Source organism: Myotis brandtii, unplaced genomic scaffold (genome assembly GCF_000412655.1).
Source record: "Myotis brandtii unplaced genomic scaffold, ASM41265v1 scaffold130, whole genome shotgun sequence".
NCBI lineage: Eukaryota > Metazoa > Chordata > Mammalia > Chiroptera > Vespertilionidae > Myotis > Myotis brandtii.
The window spans coordinates 666,932-690,102 of record NW_005354596.1 but is presented as its reverse complement, the minus strand read 5'-3'; the positions used below and the strand labels follow the sequence as shown (position 1 = coordinate 690,102).

Here is a 23,171-nt window from a genome sequence, read left to right as displayed (position 1 = left end):
CGGCGCTGCACGCTGCCGCCCGCCGGGGGCCTGGTGGTGAGTGTGCCCGCGGGACAGCTCACGAGCCACGGAGCGTCCTGGGACCTAGGGCGTAGATGACCAAGTTGGCATTGGCTGTCACCTGTGCCATTACCATACTGAACTACCATTGTCTGAGGAGCCCAACACTCAGGGTCACAGCTTTCTAGATTAGTAGCTCCTTTGTCTCTCGAGTGGTGGTTTGCCTGAAGTGCAAAAGGTAGCATAGAGGGTAGGCTTTAGAGCTGGGTGCCTGGGTTCAAATCCCAGCCGCACTCTTAATAGCTGGAACTTCTTGGGCAAGGTACCAAACTTCGTTTACCCACGTGCAAAATTAAATCATAACAACCCTTGCTATGTGCCAGGCACTTCTCACAAAGTAACTCGTTTAGTCCTCACAACAACCGTGTAAGTACTAACAGAGAAGTAATTTGCCAAAATAGTGCATCAGTGATTGTAACCCAGGCAGCCCGGGCAGGGCGCTGTCCTGTGACAGGTACAGAATTGTTACAGAAATACCCAGTGATGGTGCCTGTGCTCAGCACCCCATGCTGGGGCGAGTGCTAAGACTCTACGAAGCAGTACACATGGCAAGCCCTGGGTAGATACTCACCGCTGTTCTGCCTGTTATCAGCATATCCATACTCCCTTACCAACGATTCTGAAACAAAAACACTGAGAGGCAAGCATTTACAGCAGCCCGCCACCAAACTCATTCTGTGGCAGAGCCTAACCTGAGGAAAGTGAGGCCGTCTACCATTTGTTGTTATCATGCTGATGTCAACATTCAGAAGCTTTCGCGTGTCTGGCCCCGGGGGCTGCCCAGGTCCTCCTGGGCTACGCAGTACACGTGTGTACTTTCAGATCAGCTCTCAAGCCCCAGAACATTTGCAGAGCCTCGCCGCTGTGCTTTCCCATGCGGTCCTGTGGATTCTGTGGGCAGTGGAGGCGCTGTCTGGATTTGCCCTCAGGAGATTTTCCTTCTGGAGTAAGAACATCTGAGGAGAACCTCTAGGTTGGGTGAACACCCTTCATTCAGTTTGATTGCTCCCCCAGTGCCCCAAGCATAGGAACCCATCTCCACCCCCACACCTTCCCTAATAGTAAAGAAACATTCCCCCTTTCTTTAATGTTTCTTAACATAAGTGAGATAGGCCAGCACATGGGGAGGTTGTAAACTTAAAAACAAAGAAAGGAGGTTTGCAAAGTGCAGATGGCTGACTGAACAACTGACATTGCAGGTGGCAAAAGCTGAGCCCTCACCCAGGTTCCAGCCTGGCCACTGGGGTCCTGGGCTGGGCTGGGTGAGGGACCCGCAGCTCACCCTCTGTGAGCCTGATGTGCCTCTAAAATGCAGGTTGTGAGAGTTAAGAGGCAGGCACTTGGTACAGTTTAGCACTAACTCAATGAGAAGTAGTGTTCTATTCTGATATTACTTAATTAAGGCTATTTGAATAATAAAAATATTCTTCATGGTAAGTGCTTTCTTCATTGTATTAAATCCCAAGAAGCCGGCAAGATTGATATTATTATCTCACAGGTGAGGAAAGGAGGGCCTAGAAAGTTCAGGAACTTTATTTTTTTTAATATATTTTTATTGATTTCAGAGAGGAAAGGAGAGAGAGAGAGAAACATCAGTGATGAGAAAGAACCATTGATCTACTGCTTTCTGCACACCCCACACTGGGGATTGAGCCCGCAACCTGGGCATGTGTCCTGACTGGGAATCGAACCGGGACCTCCTGGTTCATCGGTGGACCCTCAACCACTGAACCCCACCTGCCCGGTGGTTCAGGAACTTTCTTCCCAAGGGGGTCCACGCTCAGGTCACACCCAAGCCCTTCCTTCCTCCCAGTCCCTGCCAGTCGCCACCAGGGGGCCTTCTAACTCCTGGGTAGGAAGGCCTGTCTTCTTCGTCTCCAGCTGCTTTAGAAACCACTGTGCCTTAAATGCAAATGTTCTCTGAGCTGATGAAATGATCTTGGATCCCTGAGCAGGTGCATTCCCCTCAGCTCCCAGGCAGGCCCAGGCCCGATGGACTTGCCTGTTCTGCTGGGTTGGCTGGGCTGGATTGTCACACCCAGTGACATGCTGGTAAATCGCCCCTACCTTGGGCTTTTGGTAACTTCTCTTCGGACCCATCACCTCGTGGGGAAGTTATCTCAGCTGTCAGAGACCCCTGTGTACACACACCTCAGTCTGACAGTAACCATTCTCTGCATACAGCAAGAATTATCGAACACTGAGAAATGGGGTTGTTTTTCTCACAGTCTTTGCAAAAAGAATAAAATTGAGAGCCATCCTGATATTTTTTCGGATATATTATTTTTAATATGACATTCACTGCACTTCTGCTGTGTGCCAGACATTCACTGTCCGTTACCACTCGATCTGCACCGCAGAAGTAGGCTGTGGCCCTGTTCACAGGTGGCTGAGCCATGGGTCTGTGTTCCATTTGCCTTTCCAGCCTGACCTCCACGGCTCACCCAAAAGCTGCAGCTCCCCGCGAGGCTCTGTCTCCAGTGTCCCCCAGCATGTTTTTCACAAGCCTGCCTCTCTCTTGCCTGTTGCTTTCCCGTCTGCCTGATTTCTGCTTTGCTAAATTACTCTCCCTTCCCAGACCAACATAAGCCACCTCCGCCTGGAAGCCCTCTTGGAGCACCCTGCCCACCATGACCTTTTCTTCCTCTGTGCCTTCCTCAGTCAGTTGTCCTCAACATAAGCTTCTGATACTAGTGTTTTTTTCAGTGAGTTGTACCAGTTAGTGTGAACTTTGCTTTAAGGTAGAAATCATCTTATGGGGAGGAGAAAAGCAGTGCTGTCATCACTAAGACAAAGTCTGTTTTTACTCCAAAATGTTTTTCATATCTGTTTTTCCCAGTAGAAAAGCACACTGGGAAAAGTCGATCCATATGCTAAACTGATGGTAAAGTTGGCATTCCAAGTCACCGGAGGAAGGTGAGCTGTTTAACAAATGATATCGGAGCATTTGCTTCACCCAGGGAAAAGCAGAGTCCTCCCTCATTCCTGATGTAAAAGTAAGTTACGTGAGGGACCCGCAGCTCACCTAAATATGACAGGAAGGGCACATACCAAATTCATAGGAGGGGTTCCCTGGGGGAATAAAACTTAGAAGGCAGCATTGAAGAAAAATTTACTTTATCTATGATGGTTTTATTTCTTTAAAACGAAATGATGTTGCAAAAATGACAATATGTTAACATACCCTGTGATAGGAATAGAGGTATTTATTGTACTATACTTTCTACTTTTTTTGAATTTTTTAGGTTTCTAAAAATAAAAGTAAATATAGTAGAAAAACACAGGGGAATCATTTTATAATCTTGGAGTGAAGAAAACCTTCCTAAGAATGAAATAAAGTCAAAAGCTATTGATGCAGATTTAACTACATCAAACTTTTTTTACAAATATATTTTTATTGATTTCAGAGAGGAAGGGAGAGGGAAAGAGAGGTCGAAACATCAATAATGAGAGACTCATCCATCGGCTGCCTCCTTCACATCTCCCCCTCCCCCTTGCCACTGGAGATCAAGCCTACAACCCAGGCCTGTGCCCTGACCAGGAATCGAACCATGACCTCCTGGTTCATAGGTCGGCACCCATCCACTTAGCACCCTGGCAAAAACTTGTTGGAATGGGAGAAAATACCTACAATACATGGAACACAGACACAGGGTTGATCTCTGTACTATATAAAGGGCTGTCATCTCTACATTATCGTTTCCGAGGGAAAAGTAGATGAATAAGAACAGGTCATTCACAACAGAAACACAAAGAGCCAAAAAGCATATGAAAAAGAAAATTTCATAATTAAAATCTTTTTTTAATCTGTCAGATGGGCCAAATTAAAAGGTTGATGAGACTAAATTTTGGTAAAGGACGACGCAGATTTCCATAGGGTTGTGTGTTGGCACAAAAGAGAGCTGTTTGGCAAAACCTCACATGTTCTTTGACTCAGAGATTCCACTTCTGAGAAGCAACCCCGCAGAAATACCACAGGGAGCCCACAGAGACATGTAGGAAGCCAAACAGTTTGGAAACAAAGTCTGTCGCCTGCGGGGAGAGGGGGTGAGTTTGTTCCGCGCACAGTGAAACGCCGCGCAGTCATGAAAAAGGAGGCCAGTGTGTTACTCCTGTGGAAAATATAAGTAGACGTTAAGTGAAAAGAGCAAGTTGCCAAATAATACACGCAGTGCGGTCATGTATCGCTGACAGAAATTGTCAGCTCTGTGCGTTTATATCACCCAGATGGGGCTGGAAAAGACTGCAGCAAAGTGGGAAGAGCGATTACATTTATTCTTCATTCTTTAAGAGGAAAGGGATTCACCGTTAGTGACATCCATGCGCTTTAAAATGAGCCACCCAGAGGCCGGAGCCTTATATTTCTACACCTTCTCCAGCCGAGCACTTGCTCTCTTTTCACACCATTGCAGTCCGGTCCCATGTACAGTTTTGTAGCCAGCTTTCCACACACAAGCATCATGCTTAGTTACTAGTTAATATCCTGTGTCACATTTTACTTACATTTTATGGTTGGGAGCCTTACTCCTTAAAACCTATGAACCTAAAACCTTCCCGTCCTAGCCTGAGCACCTGCCACCCTCCCCCTGCCGTGAGGCCTGGTCCTGTCGGGGTCTGGAGTCGGGGGTACTCGAGTGTGCCAGGAGATGCGTGGGGGCCGCGGGCCTTGGCTGGCCAAGGCTGGGCCCGTCCTGTCTCCCTGCCTCCCTGGCAATGGGAACACCCCTTCTCCTGACCCGCGCTTTTCCTAGATAGCCAGTGCCACAGAGTAAAGATGGAAGGGCCGCCAGCCACCTCCTCCTGCCCTGGCTAGAGGAAGCAGGCCACAGCGAGAGAGCCTCACGCACCCTCCTGGTCCCAGGAGCGAGGTGCTTGGGGGCCTGGGTGGGCAGTGAAGTGAGCAGCACGGCCCTGGCACATGGCCACTCTGGAGCCAATGCAGCGAAGTCAGGACTCAGGAAGGAGGGCTCCTGGGTGGAACCCCCTCTCAGCCCTCTCCCCTCCCCTAGGCCAGCAGTCATTGGAAAGAGCTTGCTGGTTGCTTGGAGCATTTCTCTGGTTCAAACTCTGCTGATCTGGCCCTCGACCTCCACCCCTCCCAGGATGCTCTGGGGAAGGCTGGCTGAGGGAAATTCCCCTAAAAACATTTATTTTATCCAGTTTATTGAAGAGTAATATAAAAAGATACCTATTCGATATTTGCATATTTATAATGGTAGAGTAGAATGTTCAAATATCTTACCAATCTGAAGTATAATGTGGGGTGAGAAACACAGGAAGAGGTATAAGGTGACAATATTTTCTTTTATCTCAGAGAGAGATAGAAACATCAATGATGAGAGAATCGTTGATCGGCTGCCTCCTGCACGCCTCACACTGCGGATCGAGCCCATAACCTGGGCATGTGCCCTGACTGGTTCATAGGTCGACACTCAAGCACTGAGCCACGCCGGCTGGGCTAACGTGACAATGTTTTCCAGCCCAAACTGGAATACGTAGTCAGAGGTTTCTGACGTTGCCCCGGGTGGCGGGAGGCAGATTGAAAACATAAAGTAGTTCATGGGGACACAGGTCAGAATATTTTAAACTGCGGTAAACTGTCAGTAAGTGTGTGTCAGGTCTAGGTGGGCAGACGAGGGTGTGCGTGCCGGCAGGACCCCAGATGCGCCCTGCCAAGGAGGCCCAGCTAACCCCCGCCCTCCCACCAACAGCCTACACGGACTTCTTCCTGCCGCTGCTGCGCCGCTGTCCCTCTGCCATGGGAATAAAGAACAAGGATGGGGAGACCCCGGGGCAAATTCTGGGCTGGGGACCCCCCTGGGATTCTGCCGAAGAGGAGGAGGACGACGAGGCGTCCAGGGAGCACCAGTGGAGGCAGAAGCTGCTGGGAGAGCTGGAGGACGAGTGGCAGGAGGCCACCGGGCGGCTGGAAGGTGAGGAGTCCGTTCCCCAACAGCTGCCCTTCCCAGCTGCTGCTTTGCCTGCACCCCTCCTGCACCGCGTCCCCTGTGCCGCCCGCTTCTCTTGCCCTGTGACCTTCTCATGGCCTCTCCCCGACCACCCCTGTCCCCCCTCCCAAACAGACTATGCTGCCCATGAGGCCCAGGAACCCGAGTCCTTCTCAGCCTGGTCAGATCGCCTGGCCCGGGAGCACGCCCAGAAGTGCCAGCAGCAGCGCAAGGCAAAGGGAGCCCGCCGGCCCACCCGGGCTGAGGGCTCCAGTCTCAGCTGGCGGCGGCAGGAGGAGGAGCGGAGACTCTTCCAAGAGCGGGCCAGGGCCAAGGAGGAGGAACTGCGGGAGAGCAGAGCCAGGCGGGCGCAGGAGCAGGCGCAGGAGGCTCACAGGGCCCAGCCACCCAGGGGAGCAGGGAGGGGCAACCTCTGGCGCTTCAGTGACGTGCCCTGGCCCTGCCCTGGGGGAGGGGACCCGGAGGCCATGGCGGCAGCCCTGGTGGCCAGGGGTCCCCCCTTGGAGGAGCAAGAGGCTCTGAGGAGGTACTTGAGGGTCCAGCAGGTTCGCTGGCACCCGGACCGCTTCCTACAGCGGTTCGGGAGCCAGATTGAGACCTGGGAGCTAGGCCGCGTGATGGGAGTGGTGACAGCCCTTTCTCAGGCCCTGAATCGCCGTGCAGAGGCCCTCAAGTGACCCCAGGGACAGCAGGAGGAGCTGCAGGGAACGCAGCCTTCGAGACAGGGCGGCAGGAAGGGCATGATCAGAGGTGGGGGTGACGAGGACGAGGCAGGACCGGGCACTGTGCAGCAGAGGATGTGGGGTGGGAGCGAAACTTGTGATGAGCGGGGGTGGGAGGGCAGCCACCGGCACTGCTCCTTGACTCTGCCACTTCCTAATAAGACCTGGTTCCACGTCTCACTCCCAGGGCCCTGCCTTTTTCCACTGCGGTGGTTTTCATCGCCCATGACATCTTTCCCGCCCGTCTGCCGAACCCACAGCTCTACACACCTGTGACCCGCACGCACACGGCCGCGCCTGCACTGGACGCTGGAGGCCTGCTGCCGGCCCGTTGGCCCTCCAGTCTCACTCTCTCCCTATGCCGGGCTCCCCTCGGTAATTGGGGGCCCAAGAGATGAATGTGAACACCGGCCAAAAAAGGGAACAAAACTAGTTTCCCTCCCTCCCCAGCCCCCACCAGAACCACATCCTCCTCCCCACTCATTGCCTCCCCAGCAGACAGGGCTTTCCCTTTGCTGAGTCACTGAATGGTCCAAGTGGGGGGCAGCGGAGCTGGGGGCCATGAGGAGGTTGTGAGAGGTCGGGGCAGGAGCAGGATGGAGGAGGAGCCCTGTGGGGGAGTGGAATTTCGGTTACTAAAATTAGGACCAGGGGAAGTAGGCGGAAAGAGCCAAATTATGTAACCTGGGTTGTCTGTTCTTGGGCAACCAGGGACCCACACCCGCGGCGAGTGAAGGAGTGACATGGACTCACTCTAGTCAAGCTGCTCAGTCACTAAAGCCAAGTTGGTTGAGGCCCGAGGAAACGACTCTGTGCTCATTTAACCAGCTGGGAACTTAAACTTGGGAATTTTCCCGGCCTGTGTCAGTGCCTCCTAATACCCCCGATCACCCCTGAAGGCCTCACTACGCCTTGACCTGACATCCATCACCCAGACACGGTGTGACCAGACCACCTGGGTCTGACTGGGCGCCATCCTGGACGGTGGGTCTTGGCTGAGCCTGCAGGACCGACCATTCTCAAGAGGAGGACGCTTAACTTTCCTTCTCACTCGGAAACACTTCTGGGGTTTTGCCTAGTTATGCTTCCAGTTTGCAAACCTGTGAATAAATCTTTATCGTGTATTTCTAGCCAAAGCCTCCAAACACGTTGAGTTAGTTCGACAGCTCAAGCCTCAGCTCCCTCCATAGCTTCTGCCCCCATGAAGCCCGGGTTCCATCGCTGGGCAGCCAGGCCTGGCCTCCAGAGAAACATCCTGAGGGTGGAGGGAGAAGGCCTGGGGTTCCGCGGAGGACGGGGCGCCACCCCTCCCACTGTTCATGCTCAGCTCTCAGCCCCTGGACTGGTGTGGGACTAGACAGCACCGACCCCATGGCCACCCCCACCCCGGGCACAGCAGTGAAGTGAGAAGAAAGGACAGGCCGGCCGCACAGGCAGGGTGGCCAGTGTGGTGGGCACTTGTCTGCTTCAGGGCGCTTATGCATCAAGCTTATCTTTCAGGTTGGGAGCCCCAGTCTCTGCGGGCAGAAGCCGGGAGTAGAAGGGGAGGCCTTGGAGGAGGGAAGGGGCAGCCTCGGAACGTGGCATGGGAATGTGGGGTGAGCGCGAGACCCCGGGGAGACAGAGCCAAGAGGCCCAAGCCCTTGAGGCAACGGCCAGATGTGGGGCAGGAAGAGGAAGGGCTGTGAGAGGAAGCTGCTGTGATTCAGAGAAGAGACAGGCTGTGAGCAACCCAGGCGTCCGTGTCCGGTTCCGCTCACAGCTGGGGGTTTCGGAAGTGGCATGCAAAGAGCTCAGGTTGGGGGGGGGGCGGTGGGGTGACAGTCGGACTGGGAGCTGACAGGTGAGCATCAGGGAACTGGTGTCCAAATCTCCTCCATCCAGGTTTTCCTCCGGTTTTTAAGCACATCGCTGGCCCTTTGCAAAAGTTACATAAACCACAGCACAACACGGCCTGCTCCCGGCCCCCAGGCCCCCCTCTTTCCAGTGTCCCTCCCTGTGTCTGGCCCCCAGCCCTGTTGGGGGTTCCCCTGAGATGAGGGCTGTTCACTTTCTCTGACCACATGGTTTCCGCTTCAGTGTCTCTTTTTCCTAGGCTGATAAAAATACTGAGCATCAGAGGCCCTGCTTCCTCTGACCTCCTGGGCCAGGCGGCGGGCTTCCTGTCCACCAGGTGGGGGCAGGGAGGGGCCCAGGCATCCCGGGGCGACTCTGCCTCCCGTGAAGGGGGAGAGCGCGTGTCCCCTGGAGATGGGGCCAGGAATCGGTTCTCGGGGAAGGTGTCTGGGTTTCATTAGAGAAACAGGGTTGGGAACGAGACTGGTGAGGTGGAAGAAGGTCTGTTTGGGGTTTGGGGTCCAGTCAGGTCTGGGTTGAGTTAGGAAAAGGGCCTGAAGGACTACCCAGCCGCACAGCAAGTAGCCTGAGAGACCCCAGCGGCGGCAGTGTGAGCCGTGGGGAAGGCGGCGGGTGGGTGAGGAGGGCGGGCATGTGAGCTGGCGCTGGCCAATGGGTAGCGTTTCTGTGTGCGGTGAGTGGGGGCACCAGAGGTCAGGGAAATGGCTTGAGCAGAGGCCGGGCGTCCAAAGCAGAGTATGTTGAGGAAAAGAGCGTGCGGGCGAGGAAGCCCAGGAGCGAGGGAGCGGGTGTTGGCGGCGGGCACGGCGTTGGCATGCCGAGATGCCAGCAGAGGGCTCGGGCTGCGTCGGGGCAGTGGCACTGCGACCTGCTGTGCACACGCCATGGGAAGAAGAAGGTGATATTTGAACACCTACTATGTATGACCAGGTTCCTTTCCTAACTCCAGTAATCCTGCCAGCGGCCGTCCAGTGGGCGGGGTGGGTCTCCATGTACAGATGAGGAGACCGAGGCTCATCAATGTCTGTGACATGCCACACAGCTAAGGAATAATGGCATCCTCATCAGGCTCACTGTGGTAATAAGACGCGTATACAAACCCCGTAGGTCCCAATGCTGCAGATGGTATTAAAAGAGGGAACAGATTTTATAAACTTCAAGAGGATGTCAAGACAAGACAACGGATTGGGTGGTACCAGTGAGGGAAGAGGAGTCTTAGATGACTCCAAGTTTTGAGCTTAGGGGATCGGAAAGGTGATAATGCCCTGAACAAAGGAGATGCGTGGCCGTGGGGAAAGGTGAGTCCATTTCGGACACAATCAGTACATTTTTATCCAGCTGCCGGTGGGAGCCAGGTGCTCTGCTAGACAGTGGGCATAAGTGAGATAAAGTCACTGCCCTCAGCACGTGCCATCTACTGCAACACACACTACACGTGTACACGGAACAACCACGCAGTAATGGGAGGTGCGCTGCGTGGACTGGGGGGTGCGGGGAGGGGGCCCTGGCCCGGCAGGTGGAGGTTTGCAGCCAGCAGCGATGCAACCCCAGGGCGTTGGGCCGGAGGAATCGATTTGGGGGTCACTCCTCTCCGTGGAGGTTGAACTCTGAGTGGACAGGATCCCCAAAGAGAGGGCGAGCGGCCGAGCATGAGGACGATCAGAGAGGAGCCAAGCGGGAGAGAGGCACCTCTGGTGCTTCAAAGAGGTCGGGTCGGGAGGGCTGAAAAGATGGTTTAGGCTCAGGGACTAGGTGATTACAGATTTTGAGAAGATAGTTTCCACTTACCAGAGGGGCAGAAGTCACCTTACATGGGCCGAGGCATGAGTAGGAGGTGAGGAAAGGGAGGTGGTGGGTACAAAGTCAGAGAATGGCGAATACGGAAGAAACTAAGAACTGTCTCTAGTTCAACCCACAGGTTTTACAGATGAGGGAAATTCTACCAGTTCCCGAAAAAGCGGCTGGTTAGGGTGGTGAGATGTCTCTTGAGACGTCACACAGAAAAGGAAGGTGAGAGATGGAAGGGAGAAAGGGAGTCGGGAAGGATTTTTTTATTTTCAAGAAAAAAAAATTTTGTAAAATGAAGAGGAGCAAGAAAAGAGAAAACCTCAGAGGGAGAAAGGGTCCGGTGAGAGGAAGTGGGAGAGAGCCGAAGGGTCCGCCTTGGCAGGAGGAGTGCGTCCGAGTCGGGAGGAAGGGAAGGTCTGGGGTGCACAGGCGGCACCCCGGCTCCACGGGCCAGTGACCGGTGCTGCCTCTGCCTCTGACCTGGCCTGTGCGGCCCAGGATCATAGCAACTGCCCAGTGACATCTCCACTTGCACGTCTGTCCAATAGATTCAGGCAGATCCAACCTCAGGCTCCCGGGTCTCCCACCTCAGGAGCCTGCACTCTCCCAGTCTCCCCATCGTCACCCCACCTGGCCATCCATCTGATCCATCCTGTCAATTCTACCCCTGAAATATATCCCAAATTTGCCTGCTTTTCTCCATCTTCATGGCTGCCACCATCTTCTCTCCAGGATTGCAGCAACTGCCTCCTAACCGGTGTTCCTGCTCTCAGTGCTGCCTCCTGTGATCCAGTCTAAACCGAGGGGCCACAGGGATCTTTTAAAAACATAAGTCCAATCACCTCCACCTCACATCTCACTGCGCCTTTCTCTCTCTCTCTCTCTCTGTATCTCGCGCACGCACACTGAATCCTCCAAAGCGTCCCACAGTTGACTAAACCCAGATGCTTTACCCTGCTCGCCTGGCCCCTGTGCGTGGTCTGGGCCCGCTCTCCCCTCTCCCTCCCACTGCATCTCCCAGCCCCTCCCCTTCCTCTCTGCTCCAGCCACACCAGCTCCCTTCTGTTCCTCCCCACCCGCACCCTCCGGCGCCCACCTCCTGGACTTTGCAGAAGCTGGCCCCTTTGCCTGGAATGCTTTTCCTCCAAACTTCACCTGGTCACTCTTGGCATTTGGGTCTCAGCTTAAATGCCACCTACAGAGAGGCCCTTCCCGACCTGTCTAGCGGAGCTCCCTGCCCCTTGTCAGGCCGCTGGCCGCCTTCTCGCAGTGCTCCTGGCCTATCCCTCCTCGGTGCTTCCTGCACCTCGCCTCGCCTCCCCTCACTGGGCTGTGCGCTCCAGGAGCTGGGCCTGTCTGACTGGCCGCCACTGCGCCCCTCCGCCCACAGGAGCGCCCGGACTCCGTGGAGGGAGGGAGGAACCGCGGGAAAGCAGGCTAAATCTCACTCTAGCTTTGTGGCGCAGGCTGGGTCTGCACTTAGAGTCAGGCTTAACCATAGGGTTGGGCATGGTGGCAGCTGGTTTCAAGATTAGCTCTAGAGACAAGGTTGGGTTAGTTTAGAGAATCAGTTTGTTTGGGGTTCATTTATTGAGATGTGTTTAGATTTGATGTTAGGGTTGGGTTTGAGCTGTGATTTGGGTTGAGGTTAAATTTGGGTTAGAGTCAAAGTCGGTATTAAATCCCAATTTCGATTTTGAGGCCAAGTTTAGGTTTGAGGCGAGCGCCGTGTCAGCCGGGTTGGAAGCCTTGGAGAGTCCCCTGGCCTCTGCCGAGACCACAGTGAGACGTGCCCCGAGCGGGGGCACAGGCTCCAGCACTCCCCCCCCCCCCCCCCCCGGGAAAGCCCCGGGCAAGCTGCTGGCCACCCCAAGAAAGAAACCAAATTTCACACAACCTCCCTCGAAACTGAGATCGAAAGCAAGATTGGCCCATCTGAAGAGGTGCCTTCCGCACAGCGCCCCCGTGACGGCCTCTGCGGCCTTGCCTCCTCCTTTCTGCCCCCTCGCCTCCCCACCACCCTCACCTTCCCCTTTCTGTCCATCAGTGCTCAGCCTTCTCTCTGACCTCAGGGTTTCTCTTTCTCACGTAATTGCGAGGCCCTTTCATACTTTTCTAGAGCGGCGGTCTCTGTCCACCAGCCCCTGCCACCAGGGAGGCAGAGAGACACCAGGAAGAAGGACGGACCCGGAGAAAGCTGGGCACAGAGCAAAGGAAAGGGGCAGGAGCCCGGGGGAGCCGACGGCGACCCAAGACAGTGAGGTTAAAAGAGCAGAACCCGAGATGCAGACCATGACACTTAAAGGTGCATCTGTGACCACTGCTCTTCCTCCATCCCACCTGCTCAGCCACCAGGCCTGTAGGTTTTGCCTAGAAACTCTCCTCCTTTCTCCTGCTGCGGCCTCCGTAGAAATCAGGCTCCTGTCACCCGCTTGCTGGGTCATTGCGAACCCTCCTGACTGGTCTGCACACTCTGGTTTCCCCTCCAGCCCTCCAGCTCCCGCACCCCAATCCACTTCCAAGTAGCTGCCAGACTCGTCTTTCTAACTACCAATCTGGGCGGGTCCTGCTCACCTAGCAGTTTGGGTGGCTCATCACAATCACAGTGGAATGCAGACCTTTCCGTGGTCTCAGACCCCAGGATAGCTCTCAGCTACATGCCACCTCCTTCCCCTGCCGCCGGCACCCAGTCGCACCGCTCAGCACACGCCCTGCCGTCTGCACACATGGTTCCCTCTGTCTGAACTCCTCCTCACCATCTTCTCTGCCTCGATGCCTAGTGCCTGAAGCCCACTCCCCAAGCGCCATGCTTTTCTGCGGGCTGCCGTGAGCGCCCCGTCATGGATCTGTCACACCTACTGTCATGTCCCAGTTACTTCCCTGTCTCCCACTCTGGATTTTGAGGTCCCGAAGGTCAGGAGCCTGTCTTTTGCATCTGTATTCTCAAGGTCTTGTGCAAGATGCTCAGTAAATGTTAGTGGAACAGAGAAAACACTAAGTATATGGGATGAGAACAAAAAGAAATAATAGATAAGACTGTGCGGCAGGAAAGGCAGCGCTGCAGGCTGCGGCGGGAGCGGAAAGCACCCTGTGCACACCCTGGAGGTCACTGAGCTCAGGACCCCGCCCCGGGGCTCAGTGCCAGGGGAGAGGGCCCGGCGCCCGGCGCCCAGGGAGGAGGCTGCGCCTCCATCACCCACCCTCAGCACCAGCCCCTCCAAAACTCTCCGAACGGAAGCCTACGACATTAGTGAGAGTGAGATTGTGTTCAGTCTCATGAAACATGAATAAAATCATCTTTAGAAACCTCGCTTTTTTAAAAATCTGCAGCTTACAAGCTAAGTGAAAACTGGCTCATGTTCAAGAATGTTCAATGTTTTTCATGCTGGCCAATTCCAGGAACAGCCCAAAGGCCCCTCAGCAGGAGAATGGATAAATCAATTGGAGTCTGTTCACACAACAGACATCTCCTCACAGCCGTCCTGACGCTCTCGTACGCAGCGGTGCCGGAAGAAGCCACACACAAATGAGCGCGCTCCGTGTGGTTTCATTTACCTGCCGTTCACAAGCAGGAAGAACTAATCGATGGTGAGAGGTCAGAGTGGCTGCTGTCCACGGAGGGCACTAACTGGGAGGGACCTGAGAATGTGCTGAGGGTGGTGGCTGCGTGGCTGCAAACAGGCGGAGGCCTGCAGGCTGCTGTCTGAGAGGAGCCCCTCACACACGAACATCGAGACGCTGGGTCCCTCACACTGCAACAGCGCACTGGCTCTCCAAATGCAGCCTCAAGGCCGGTGGCTCGGCTGCCACCCCCTCCATCCCGGGAGGTGTTTGTGGGGGGTTCTGGAGACCCGATCTGTGGGGGCCCGAAGGGAAGGCCGGGTGTGCGATGCAGCATCGTGTGTGGGTGGGGACCGTGCATGTCTCCCAGGACAGCAGACAAGGGTCCCAGGCTCCTTGATATGAAACTTGACATGGAAGTTCACACTGGGACAACGGGGCTGGAGCATCTGGGACAGACAGGGTGCAAGGGGAGCGGTGGGCCCAGAGAGAAGCCTGCAGCCAGAGATGCCGGGCTGTTACACGTAACCGCTCTCCAGGCAGCCAGGCCTGCAGCCCACACCCAGCTGCTGCCCTGGGCTCCCCGAATTCACCGTCCTTTTCTGGAACTCCTAAGCCTGACCCCACTCCCTGGGCCTCCCGGCCCACAAGTCCCCTGACCCCACACCCTTTCCCAGAACCCAGCCGTCCGCGCAGCCTGCGGTTCTCTGGGGCCTCAGCCTTCCTGCCTTCGGCTGAAAGGCAGCACCTCTGAGCCCTGGGGGCTTCCCCGGCCCAGCCGGCCTAGAACCGCCTGCCGCTGCCGCTTCCTCTATAAAGGGCCCCCCGGGCGCACAGCAGGTGAGCCTCTGCCACCCCATCTCCCCGCGCCCCTCGGTGCCTCTCCCCAGCGCCTCCTGCGCCTCCCGCCTGGGCCTGGGCCGTGGGGCTTTGGTTTGTTCCTCTCTCTCTCCGTCTCTCTCTGTCTGTCACACAGCCTGTTTCTGCCTCCATCCCGCTCTGCTCCCCCCCTCCCTTCCGTGTCTCTGTCTCTCCTGCTCGCTCACCTCGGTTCCCCGACTGCGTCTCTGCCTGTCACCCTGTCTCATGGCGGCTGTCGCCTGGGGAGGAGGCCGGCTTGGCAGTGCGCCGCCCCGCCCGCTCACGTCTCCCCCCTGCAGGTCTCCCATGCCACCACCGGGACATCTCTCCCTGCGGAGGGGGCGTGGCGCCCCCCTCCTCCTCCTGGGGCTGCTGCTGGCCCTGCCACCTGCCGCCCAGGTGAGACAGCAGGAGAAGGGGGTGCAGGGGTGGCCCAGCCGAACCTTGGGCCCCAGAGCCCCCAACTCTGCTCTCCCCTAGGGGCTCCCCGATGCTGGCCTCTCAGCTGCACAGACTGCCCATCAGCACCCCCAGAAGCACTTCGCACAAGGCACCCTCAAACCTGCCGCTCACCTTGTTGGTAAACACCCCCCAGTCCCCCCAGACAGCCCCTGGCCCTCCTGCTACCCCCACCAGGGCCCAATTCTGTCCTCCCAACCACCCCGGAACCTGGGCCAGCACCTGCTTCTTCAGGGATTGAGACCTCGGGGCCCAGGGCCTTGACCCCCACCTCTGGCTCTTCCTAGGAGACCCCAGCGCCCGGCACGCGCTGCGCTGGAGAGCGAGCACGGACCGCGCCTTCCTCCGCCACGGCTTCACGCTGCGCAACAACTCGCTGCTGGTCCCCGCCAGCGGCCTCTACTTCATCTACTCCCAGGTGGTCTTCTCGGGGCAGGGCTGCTGCCCCGCGGCCAGCCCCGCCCCCATCTACCTGGCGCACGAGGTGCAGCTCTTCTCCGCCCAGTACCGCTCCCACGTGTCCCTCCTCAGCGCTCAGAAGTCCGTGAGCCCCGGGCCGCAGGGGCCCTGGGTGCGCTCGGTGTACCAGGGCGCCGTGTTCCTGCTCACCCGGGGCGACCAGCTCTCCACCAGCACCGACGGCATCGACCACCTGCTCCTCGGGCCCAGTACTGTCTTCTTTGGAGCTTTCGCGCTGTAGAAAATTCCAGAAAGAAAACAAATTGGTTTCCAGGCCTTCTCCCCATCTTGCCTCCACCCTGACCATCTCAAAGGTCACCTTGCCTGTGACCATTCCAGCAGTCTCAGGTCTCCCTGCTCATGTCACCTGGAGCTTCAAAGAAGGCGCCCTGGGCACCCAGGGTCCCCTCCCCAGCCGCCCAGATCCCACTGCGCTCCGGGCGCCTGGACGCTCCCACCCAGAGCTCTGCTCTGTGCTGCCCGGCCTCGCGGACAGGGAGGGCGGGACAGGGAGGGGAGCAGGCACGTGGGGAGCAGGTGGCTGTCTGGAGGCGGGGAGGGGGATTATTTATAAGGAGAAAAAAATAAGTTATTTATTTATGGAGGATGGAGGGAAGGGAGAAATAGGGGACATGAGAGGAGACAGAGATAAGTGTGCCCACCCGATGGGGGGGGGGACATCTCGGGATGCCCTGGAGGGGCCAGGTGGTCCGGCCAGGCCCTAGGAGAAGAGCCCCATCGCCCAACACCTGCCAGGAGACATCGGCACCTCCCTGAGGCCCAATAAACCTTTTTCTGCGAGATGCGTCTGGCTCTGTCCTCTGTCTGGGAGGGAAGGATGTCTCGGGGCTGTTTAAGGAATGGAGGGAGGATAGAGGTCTTGGAGGGGGGAGCTGGGGGCATACAGAGAGGCAGGGGCCTGCTGTGGGGGAGGGGCAGCCAGGCCCTTCAGGGAACCAAAGGGTTAGCTAAGAGGGCGGAGGAATAGTGTGGGTCCAGGTCTGGAGTGGGGAGCCCGGGCAGACATGGCCACAGGCGGAGGCTGTGGGGAGCGGGGTCACAGGGAGCTTCCAGAGAGAAGTGACCCCACCGAAGGGTCTTCAGGACTATGGGGCGGAGCATGGGGTCCCCTGAAAGCCTCCAAGGTGAGGGGCTGGGAAACCCCGGGGACATTTGAGGGAGGTGGTCACGCCCAGGGGCTCTGGGACTAGGCCCTTTCCAGGGACCCGAGGGAGCAGGCGTTCTTTGGGGTCACGTGGCCATACACTGGGCTTCAAACGAAAATCAGAGCCTCGGGTGCCTTTGGAGCCAAGACTGAAACAGCACTGAGTCTGTCAGAGCGAAAGCGGAAGGCCTGCCTGTGGGGTTCGGGATTCCCAGGCTGCCTCGCTCCCTCTGGGTTGCCAGGCTTGCCCCTGCTCCCCCCCCACCCCGGCCTCCAGGGGCCCCATCCCCTCCTCTCCCAGAGACCGAGCCCCCCAGCAGGTTTCCCCTTTCTCTTCCTGTCAAGGACTCAGCTCTCTGAAACCCCTCCCGTCTCCAGTGCTGCCCCTATGTGAGTCCTGCCTGCAAATCGGAGGGAGACAGGCCACAGCCCTGGTCCCCAAAAGGAATGGAGACCATGGGAATTGGGGACAGAGGGGAACTGGGGTCCAGCCTTTAAGGTCCTACATTCACAACACTGACTGGCCCAGCAAGGCCACCTCCAAATCCAGGCGGGGAGGGCGGCCAGTATCCTTGATGCCTGGGTGTCCCCAACTTTCCAAATCCCCACCCCCGCAATGGAGAAGAAACCAAACCGAGACTGAAGGTGCAGGGCCCACTACCGCTTCCTCCAGATGAGCTCATGGGTTTCTCCACCAAGGAAGTTTTCCGCTGGTTGAATGAGAGCTCCCCGCCCTCCACCCCCCAGGCTATAAAGGCAGCTGCTGGCACAGGCAGCCAACAGAAGCTGCTGAGCGAGGACAGGGAGAGAGACCAGCTCCAGACCCCGGGAAGTGACCTCTCCGCGACACAGCCCCCAGAGAAGCGCCAGGCAGCTCTCTCCTGCAGACACGATCTCGCAGCCGCAGCCGCAGCCGCAGCCGCAGCCGCCCTGTGCGTCGCTGGGACACAGCATGAGCACTGAAAGCATGATCCGGGACGTGGAGCTGGCGGAGGAGGCGCTCCCCAAGAAGGCAGGGGGCCCCCAGGGCTCCAGGCGGTGCTTGTGCCTCAGCCTCTTCTCCTTCCTCCTCGTGGCAGGAGCCACCACACTCTTCTGCCTGCTGCACTTGGGGGTGATCGGCCCCCAGAGGGAAGAGGTGAGTACCCTGCCAGCCTCGGCTCCCCCCACCACCAAGAGAGAAATGGGGGGAAAGAGGGTGAGAGGTGGGGAGGGAACACTGGAGAAAGACGGGGAGGCAGAAAGAGAAGTGGAGAGATCAGCGAGAGAGAAGGTTGGAGAGAGAGGTCCTGTCACCTAGAAGGTGCTCACTAAACATGTGTTGAGTGAATGAATGAGCAAGAGGACAAGGACATATCGAGAGATGTGTAGAGAGCTGTGGGGCATGAGTAGAGAGCTAGGGAGAAAACAGGTGCTATGAATGAAGATGCTGAGATGAGCAGAGATGGGAGCTATGAAGATGAAGTGGAGGAAGGAGAAATACAGAAAGATGAAGATAGGGCGTCTGCCTCCTGGAAAGCTCTCAACAAAGATTGTCGCATAGACGGGCGAGTGAGTGAAAGTGTGGATGGAGAGAAAACTAGACACAGCAGGCAGAGGGGACACACCAGCTAAGCGGCCAGCTCTTTCTCCCCGGGGACCTGCTCTGATGCTAATCCTCCACCCTCCTTCTCCCCAGCAGCACCCTCCTTCTCCCCAGCAGCTCCAGACCTCTTTCTCCCCGGGGACCTGCTCTGATGCTAATCCTCGCACCCTCCTTCTCCCCAGCAGTTCCAGATGGGCAACCTCCCGCTGGCGCAGACCCTCGGTGAGTGTCGCCTAAGCCTCTCGCCTGCGTCTGGGTTTGGGAGGAGTTGGTGTTAGTCCTGGGATGGTAGCAGCGGGGAAATTTACACCTGGGGGTGGAGGGATGAGGAATGGAGGTCAAAGTAGCAGGCTATTTTGGGGGAAACTTAAGGGTCTCACCTTTTTCTTTCCTCTTTCCTCCTCAGGGTTATCTTCTCGAACCCCAGGTGACAAACCTGTGGCCCATGTTGTAGGTAAGAGCTCTGAAGATGGTCTGGGGGTGTAGAAGCAGGTGGGCTGGGGCGGGCTAGGGTTTGGGAGCTGAGCCCAGGCTGAGGGCAGACAGTCCTTGGAGACCCTGTGAGAAGAACTCACTGAATTCAAGGGGAGGGAGGAGAAGCACCACGACCTCAGGGGGGATACTCAGAGCCCCGTGGGCAGATGGGATATGGGAAGACAGACAGAGGGGACAGGAACAGGATGTGGGGGTGGGCAGGACTCGAGGGCCAGGATGTGGGGGTGGAACTGAGGGTCACCCTGACTCCCTTTCCCTCCCTCCAGCAAACCAGCAAACTATGGGGCAGCTGCTGTGGCAGAACAAGGTGGCCAACGCACTCCTGGCCAATGGTGTCAACCTGACAGACAACCAGCTGGTGGTGCCATTGAATGGGCTGTACCTGATCTACTCCCAGGTCCTCTTCAAGGGCCAAGGCTGCCCTCACTCCCCCCTGCTGCTCACTCACACCGTCAGCCGCTTTGCCGTCTCCTACAAGGACAAGATCAACCTCCTCTCTGCCATCAAGAGCCCCTGCCAGCGGGAGACCCCGGAGGGGACTGAGGCCATGCCCTGGTACGAGCCCGTCTACCTGGGAGGAGTCTTCCGGCTGGAGAAGGGTGATCGGCTCAGTGCCGAGATCAACCTGCCTGACTATCTCGATTTTGCGGAGTCCGGGCAGGTCTACTTTGGGATCGTTGCCCTTTGAGGGAGCAGGATGTCCGTTCTCGTCCACCTCAGTCCCTGTGCTACCCGCTCCTCCAGACCACTCCGTCCCCTCTGGGTTAGCAAGGGGATTGGGGGCTCAGGGCTGGGCTCCGAGCTTAAAACTTTAAACAACACTTAGAAACCTAGAACGCACTGTGGTTGGCCTGGACAGCGGGGCACCGGCCACTTCCAAGCATTCAAAACGCAGGTTTGGATGCCTGAATGCAGCCGGGACACCTGGGTGTGGGGGCCGGGGAACCTTTCGTTCTGGCCAGACACTTCAGGACATCCCGTGGGAAGATCTTACCTCCCTTTCTGCAAATGTTCCCGGAAGCTTCCCTGAGACAGAGCGCCCAGAGGGCCAGCTCCTCTATTTATGTTTGCACTTGTGATTATTTATTATTTATTTATTATTTATTTATTTGCTAATAAAAGTATTTATTCGGGAGGTCAGGTGTCCAGGGAGACCCAGCGCAAGGGCTACCTTGGCTCAGACATGTTTTCCGTGAAAATGGAGCTGAACGCTAGGCTCTTCCCACCTGGCCTCCTGGTCTCTGTGTCTCCCTTTGCTTATGTTTTTAAAAATATTTATCTGATCAAGGTGTCTAAATAATGTTGATTTAGTGACTGACTGTCGCTACATCGCTGAACCTCTGCTCCCCAGGGGAGCTGTGCCTGTAACCGCCCTACTGGTCAGTGGCGAGAAATAAAGTGGCTTAGAAAAGCAGCTCGGTCTCTTGGAATTAACTCTGCATCGGTCGTGCGGTCTGCTCCCTGGAGTCCTCTCTCCACAGGGCTTGGGGTACCTGGACCCCGTCCTAAGGAGACCCCACAGGAGACAGAGCTCAGACAGCCCCACCCAGAGGAACGTGCAGCCCAGCCTAATTACCTCCGCCTCGGGCGTGGGAATTTCCAACTCTGGGAATTCCAACCGGAGAGGGGAAGTCCTGCAGCTCAGGTGCTCAGGTGAGATTTCTGGCTGTTGTGAGAGAGAACCGGGAGGAGCCATGTTCTCTGGCACCTGAGTCACAGCCCAGGGCTTCCAGACATTCAGGCATCTGGACTCCAAATCCCCCTGGGGGCCTCCAGCCCACCTGGCCCACCGGAACCAGTCACTGAACCTCATCTGTCAAATGGAGAGAGGAATGCCCACCACAGACGCAGCCACCAGAGAAAAGCTGCCGCGGTGCCCAGCACGGCACTTGACTCGGGCACTCGGTGAACCCTGGCTTTTCTCCTTTCTTCAGCCCCAGCCGTTCTAGCCCCTCCACCTCTCAGTGGGTAGGACTGAAGCGATAGAAGAAAAGAAAAAGCTAGCAATAAGGTGTGGGGGAAGGGTCCACGGCAGCTTGGTCTCCCTGAATTTTTTGGCAAATGATGAGGGGAGGGATGTGAGGAGGGTGACTTGGAAAGAGAAAAGCACCCCCTCCCCCCAGGAGGCTCTTCTGGACACAGAGTCACAAACAAATATGAAGTCAAAAATGGAGGCGCAGAGAATATGAGCTCTCACTGGGCTCAGAAGTTGGGTTTCCTCCCTGCCTCTGAGGAATAGCACAAAGAAATAAAATGTCACTATAGCCAAGCAGCTAAATTACTAAAATCAGGTAGGTTGAGGCCAGAGGAAACAATTTTATTCTTGCTTTAACCAGTCTTGGAACTCAACCTTTTGAACATTCCAGTCCTGTGTCAATATCTAGATGTACATCAAACCTCCTGATAACCCTCTGTTGAGCCCCTGAAGGACGAAGGGACGAATGTCCATGTAGCCAGACCACCTGGCATCCAGCGAACAGACTGCCCGCCCATCATCTCGAGAATTACTATCTGGAACCAACCCAGAGGCTAAGCATGCGGAGCTGTTTCTTCCCAAGAAAGTACTGTTTCCTATAAGAGCCCTCAGCTTTCTTTCTTCCTCTGAACGCTCTGCATCTTGCCTAGCGGTGTGACCAGTTTGTAAACCTAGGCCCTTCGAATAAATCTTCACCGGTGATTACTAGCCAAAGCCTCGTGATCCAGCTGGGCTCAGTCAGCGTTATGGTGGCAGCCGTGGGCGCAAAGGACACTCTGCTTTAGCTCTGGGGCTGCCCCCTTGGGTTGAGCCCTTTGTGCTGTGTCGTCTCCATGACAGTCCCGGGATTCCAGTGGTGAGTCCTCTAGGTTATGAATCTCCTTCTGTTACCAGAGAATCAAATTCCTTCCTCACTGTGGGAGTGGGGTTCTTACAATATCTCTAGAACTTTCTAAGATTTGCATGGGAGAATGGTGGTTTTCACTGGCGTGGAGTTACATTTCTCAGGTTGTAAAGTCCCTGCCCTTACCCCAGTCCTGAAGGAGGTGAGCTGGGGATCCGGCAGAGCCGAGAGGAGGGCCAGTGTCCAGAGCTTCCGTCCATGCTGCAGCCGGGCCCAGCTCAGCCTCAAGCTCATTAAAGTCCCTTCCTCCGTTGTGCAGAGTCCACATGGCGGTAGGCCATGCAGGCGAATGCAGGAGTCCCAGAGGGCCTGAGGGCCAAAGACCAAGAGCCAAGAGAAAGAACACCCTTTGTTCAGAAATGTAAATATTCCGGTTTCTCACCCTTGCAGTGGCCATGCCTGTCCAGCCCATCGCCTGTTCCCGGTGCAGCCGACAGACAAGTCAGCACCTTCCCAAGGCGCTCAGACCTCACGGGCACGTGTCCAGTGCCTTCTCCATCGCCGTGGGGAGCAGACTTGGAGAGCGTTCAGCTACAGCTTCCTGGCAAAACTGTGTCCAGGGTAGGTCTGGTCTTCCCTTCACTCCGTTCCGGTGAATGATAACCAGGTTGTTATAACAGAGTCACTCCCTTTGGTTGAGGTTCAGAACTTTTACTCTTGGGTTCCCTGACACTGGTGTCTGTGATGGGATGTCCTCTGTCTAAATCTGCTACAGAAGGACAACCCGTCCGGAACACCAGCTGTCTACATGTTCAAAACTTAGGATTTATTCTCTATCAAATCATTATCCCAAAGGACCTCAAGCACAACTTAGAACTGCAGTAGCCACTTTAGAGATCTTCTGAAATTCCAAAATTAGTTACATCTTAGGATGTTAAACAACCTGGATGAGAAGCATTTTTCAGTTGGAATTTAGAAGCCTCTAAGAAATGAAATAATTTGCCCTAACCGGTTTGGCTCAGTGGATAGAGCGTTGGCCTGCGGACTGAAGGGTCCCAGGTTCGATTCTGGTCAAGGGCATGTACCTTGGTTGCGGGCACATCCCCAGTAGGAGGTGTGCAGGAAGCAGCTGATTGATGTTTCTCTCTCATCGATGTTTCTGACTCTCTATCCCTCTCTCTTCCTCTCTGTAAAAAAAAAATAAATAAAATATATATTTTTAAAAAAGAAAAGAAATGAAATGATTCAAAGATAGACAACATCTCCTTGTCTTATTGTCTAACCTTGAGGCTGAACTGGACCCGGCTTTCAGGGGAACTTACCTTTTTTTTTTTTTAATATTTTATTGATTTTTTACAGAGAGGAAGGGAG

The 23,171-nt window shown here is 55.9% G+C and overlaps 2 protein-coding genes across 5 annotated transcripts; both read left to right on the top strand.

The window, feature by feature from the left end:
- The first annotated feature begins 6 nt into the window (after positions 1–6).
- LTA (lymphotoxin alpha) lies at positions 7–16,288 on the top strand. 4 transcript variants are annotated; one of them, XM_014534494.1, is made up of 7 exons: positions 5,920–5,993; positions 12,516–12,701; positions 13,796–13,984; positions 14,635–14,797; positions 15,118–15,217; positions 15,299–15,398; positions 15,565–16,288. In XM_014534494.1, the coding sequence occupies exons 5-7, from the start codon at positions 15,125–15,127 to the stop codon at positions 15,975–15,977; spliced, it is 606 nt and encodes a 201-aa protein (XP_014389980.1). In that variant the 5' UTR covers positions 5,920–5,993; positions 12,516–12,701; positions 13,796–13,984; positions 14,635–14,797; positions 15,118–15,124; the 3' UTR covers positions 15,978–16,288. The 4 variants fall into 4 exon arrangements, with proteins under 4 accessions (XP_014389977.1, XP_014389980.1, XP_005859954.1 ...); XM_005859892.2 differs by having other exon boundaries at positions 12,516–12,755; XM_014534491.1 differs by lacking the exons at positions 12,516–12,701; positions 13,796–13,984; positions 14,635–14,797 and adding exons at positions 7–36; positions 2,903–2,976 and having other exon boundaries at positions 5,772–5,993; positions 15,565–16,282.
- Positions 16,289–17,702: 1,414 nt separating this feature from the next.
- On the top strand, positions 17,703–20,395 carry TNF (tumor necrosis factor). Its single transcript, XM_014534514.1, has 4 exons — positions 17,703–18,039; positions 18,648–18,708; positions 18,893–18,940; positions 19,248–20,395. Exons 1-4 carry the CDS (start codon positions 17,854–17,856, stop codon positions 19,667–19,669), a joined length of 717 nt encoding a protein of 238 aa, XP_014390000.1. The 5' UTR covers positions 17,703–17,853; the 3' UTR covers positions 19,670–20,395.
- Positions 20,396–23,171: the final 2,776 nt, after the last annotated feature.

Coding starts and splice junctions, on each gene's coding strand:
- LTA (XM_014534491.1), top strand. CDS start 2,942: ATGGTAAAGTTGGCATTCCAAGTCACCGGAGGAAG. Junction 2,977..5,771: donor TTCCAAGTCACCGGAGGAAG/GTGAGCTGTTTA, acceptor TCCCACCAACAG/CCTACACGGACTTCTTCCTG. Junction 15,218..15,298: donor CCCTGCCACCTGCCGCCCAG/GTGAGACAGCAG, acceptor GCTCTCCCCTAG/GGGCTCCCCGATGCTGGCCT.
- TNF (XM_014534514.1), top strand. CDS start 17,854: ATGAGCACTGAAAGCATGATCCGGGACGTGGAGCTGGCGGAGGAGGCG. Junction 18,040..18,647: donor TCGGCCCCCAGAGGGAAGAG/GTGAGTACCCTG, acceptor TGATGCTAATCC/TCGCACCCTCCTTCTCCCCA. Junction 18,709..18,892: donor CCCGCTGGCGCAGACCCTCG/GTGAGTGTCGCC, acceptor TTTCCTCCTCAG/GGTTATCTTCTCGAACCCCA.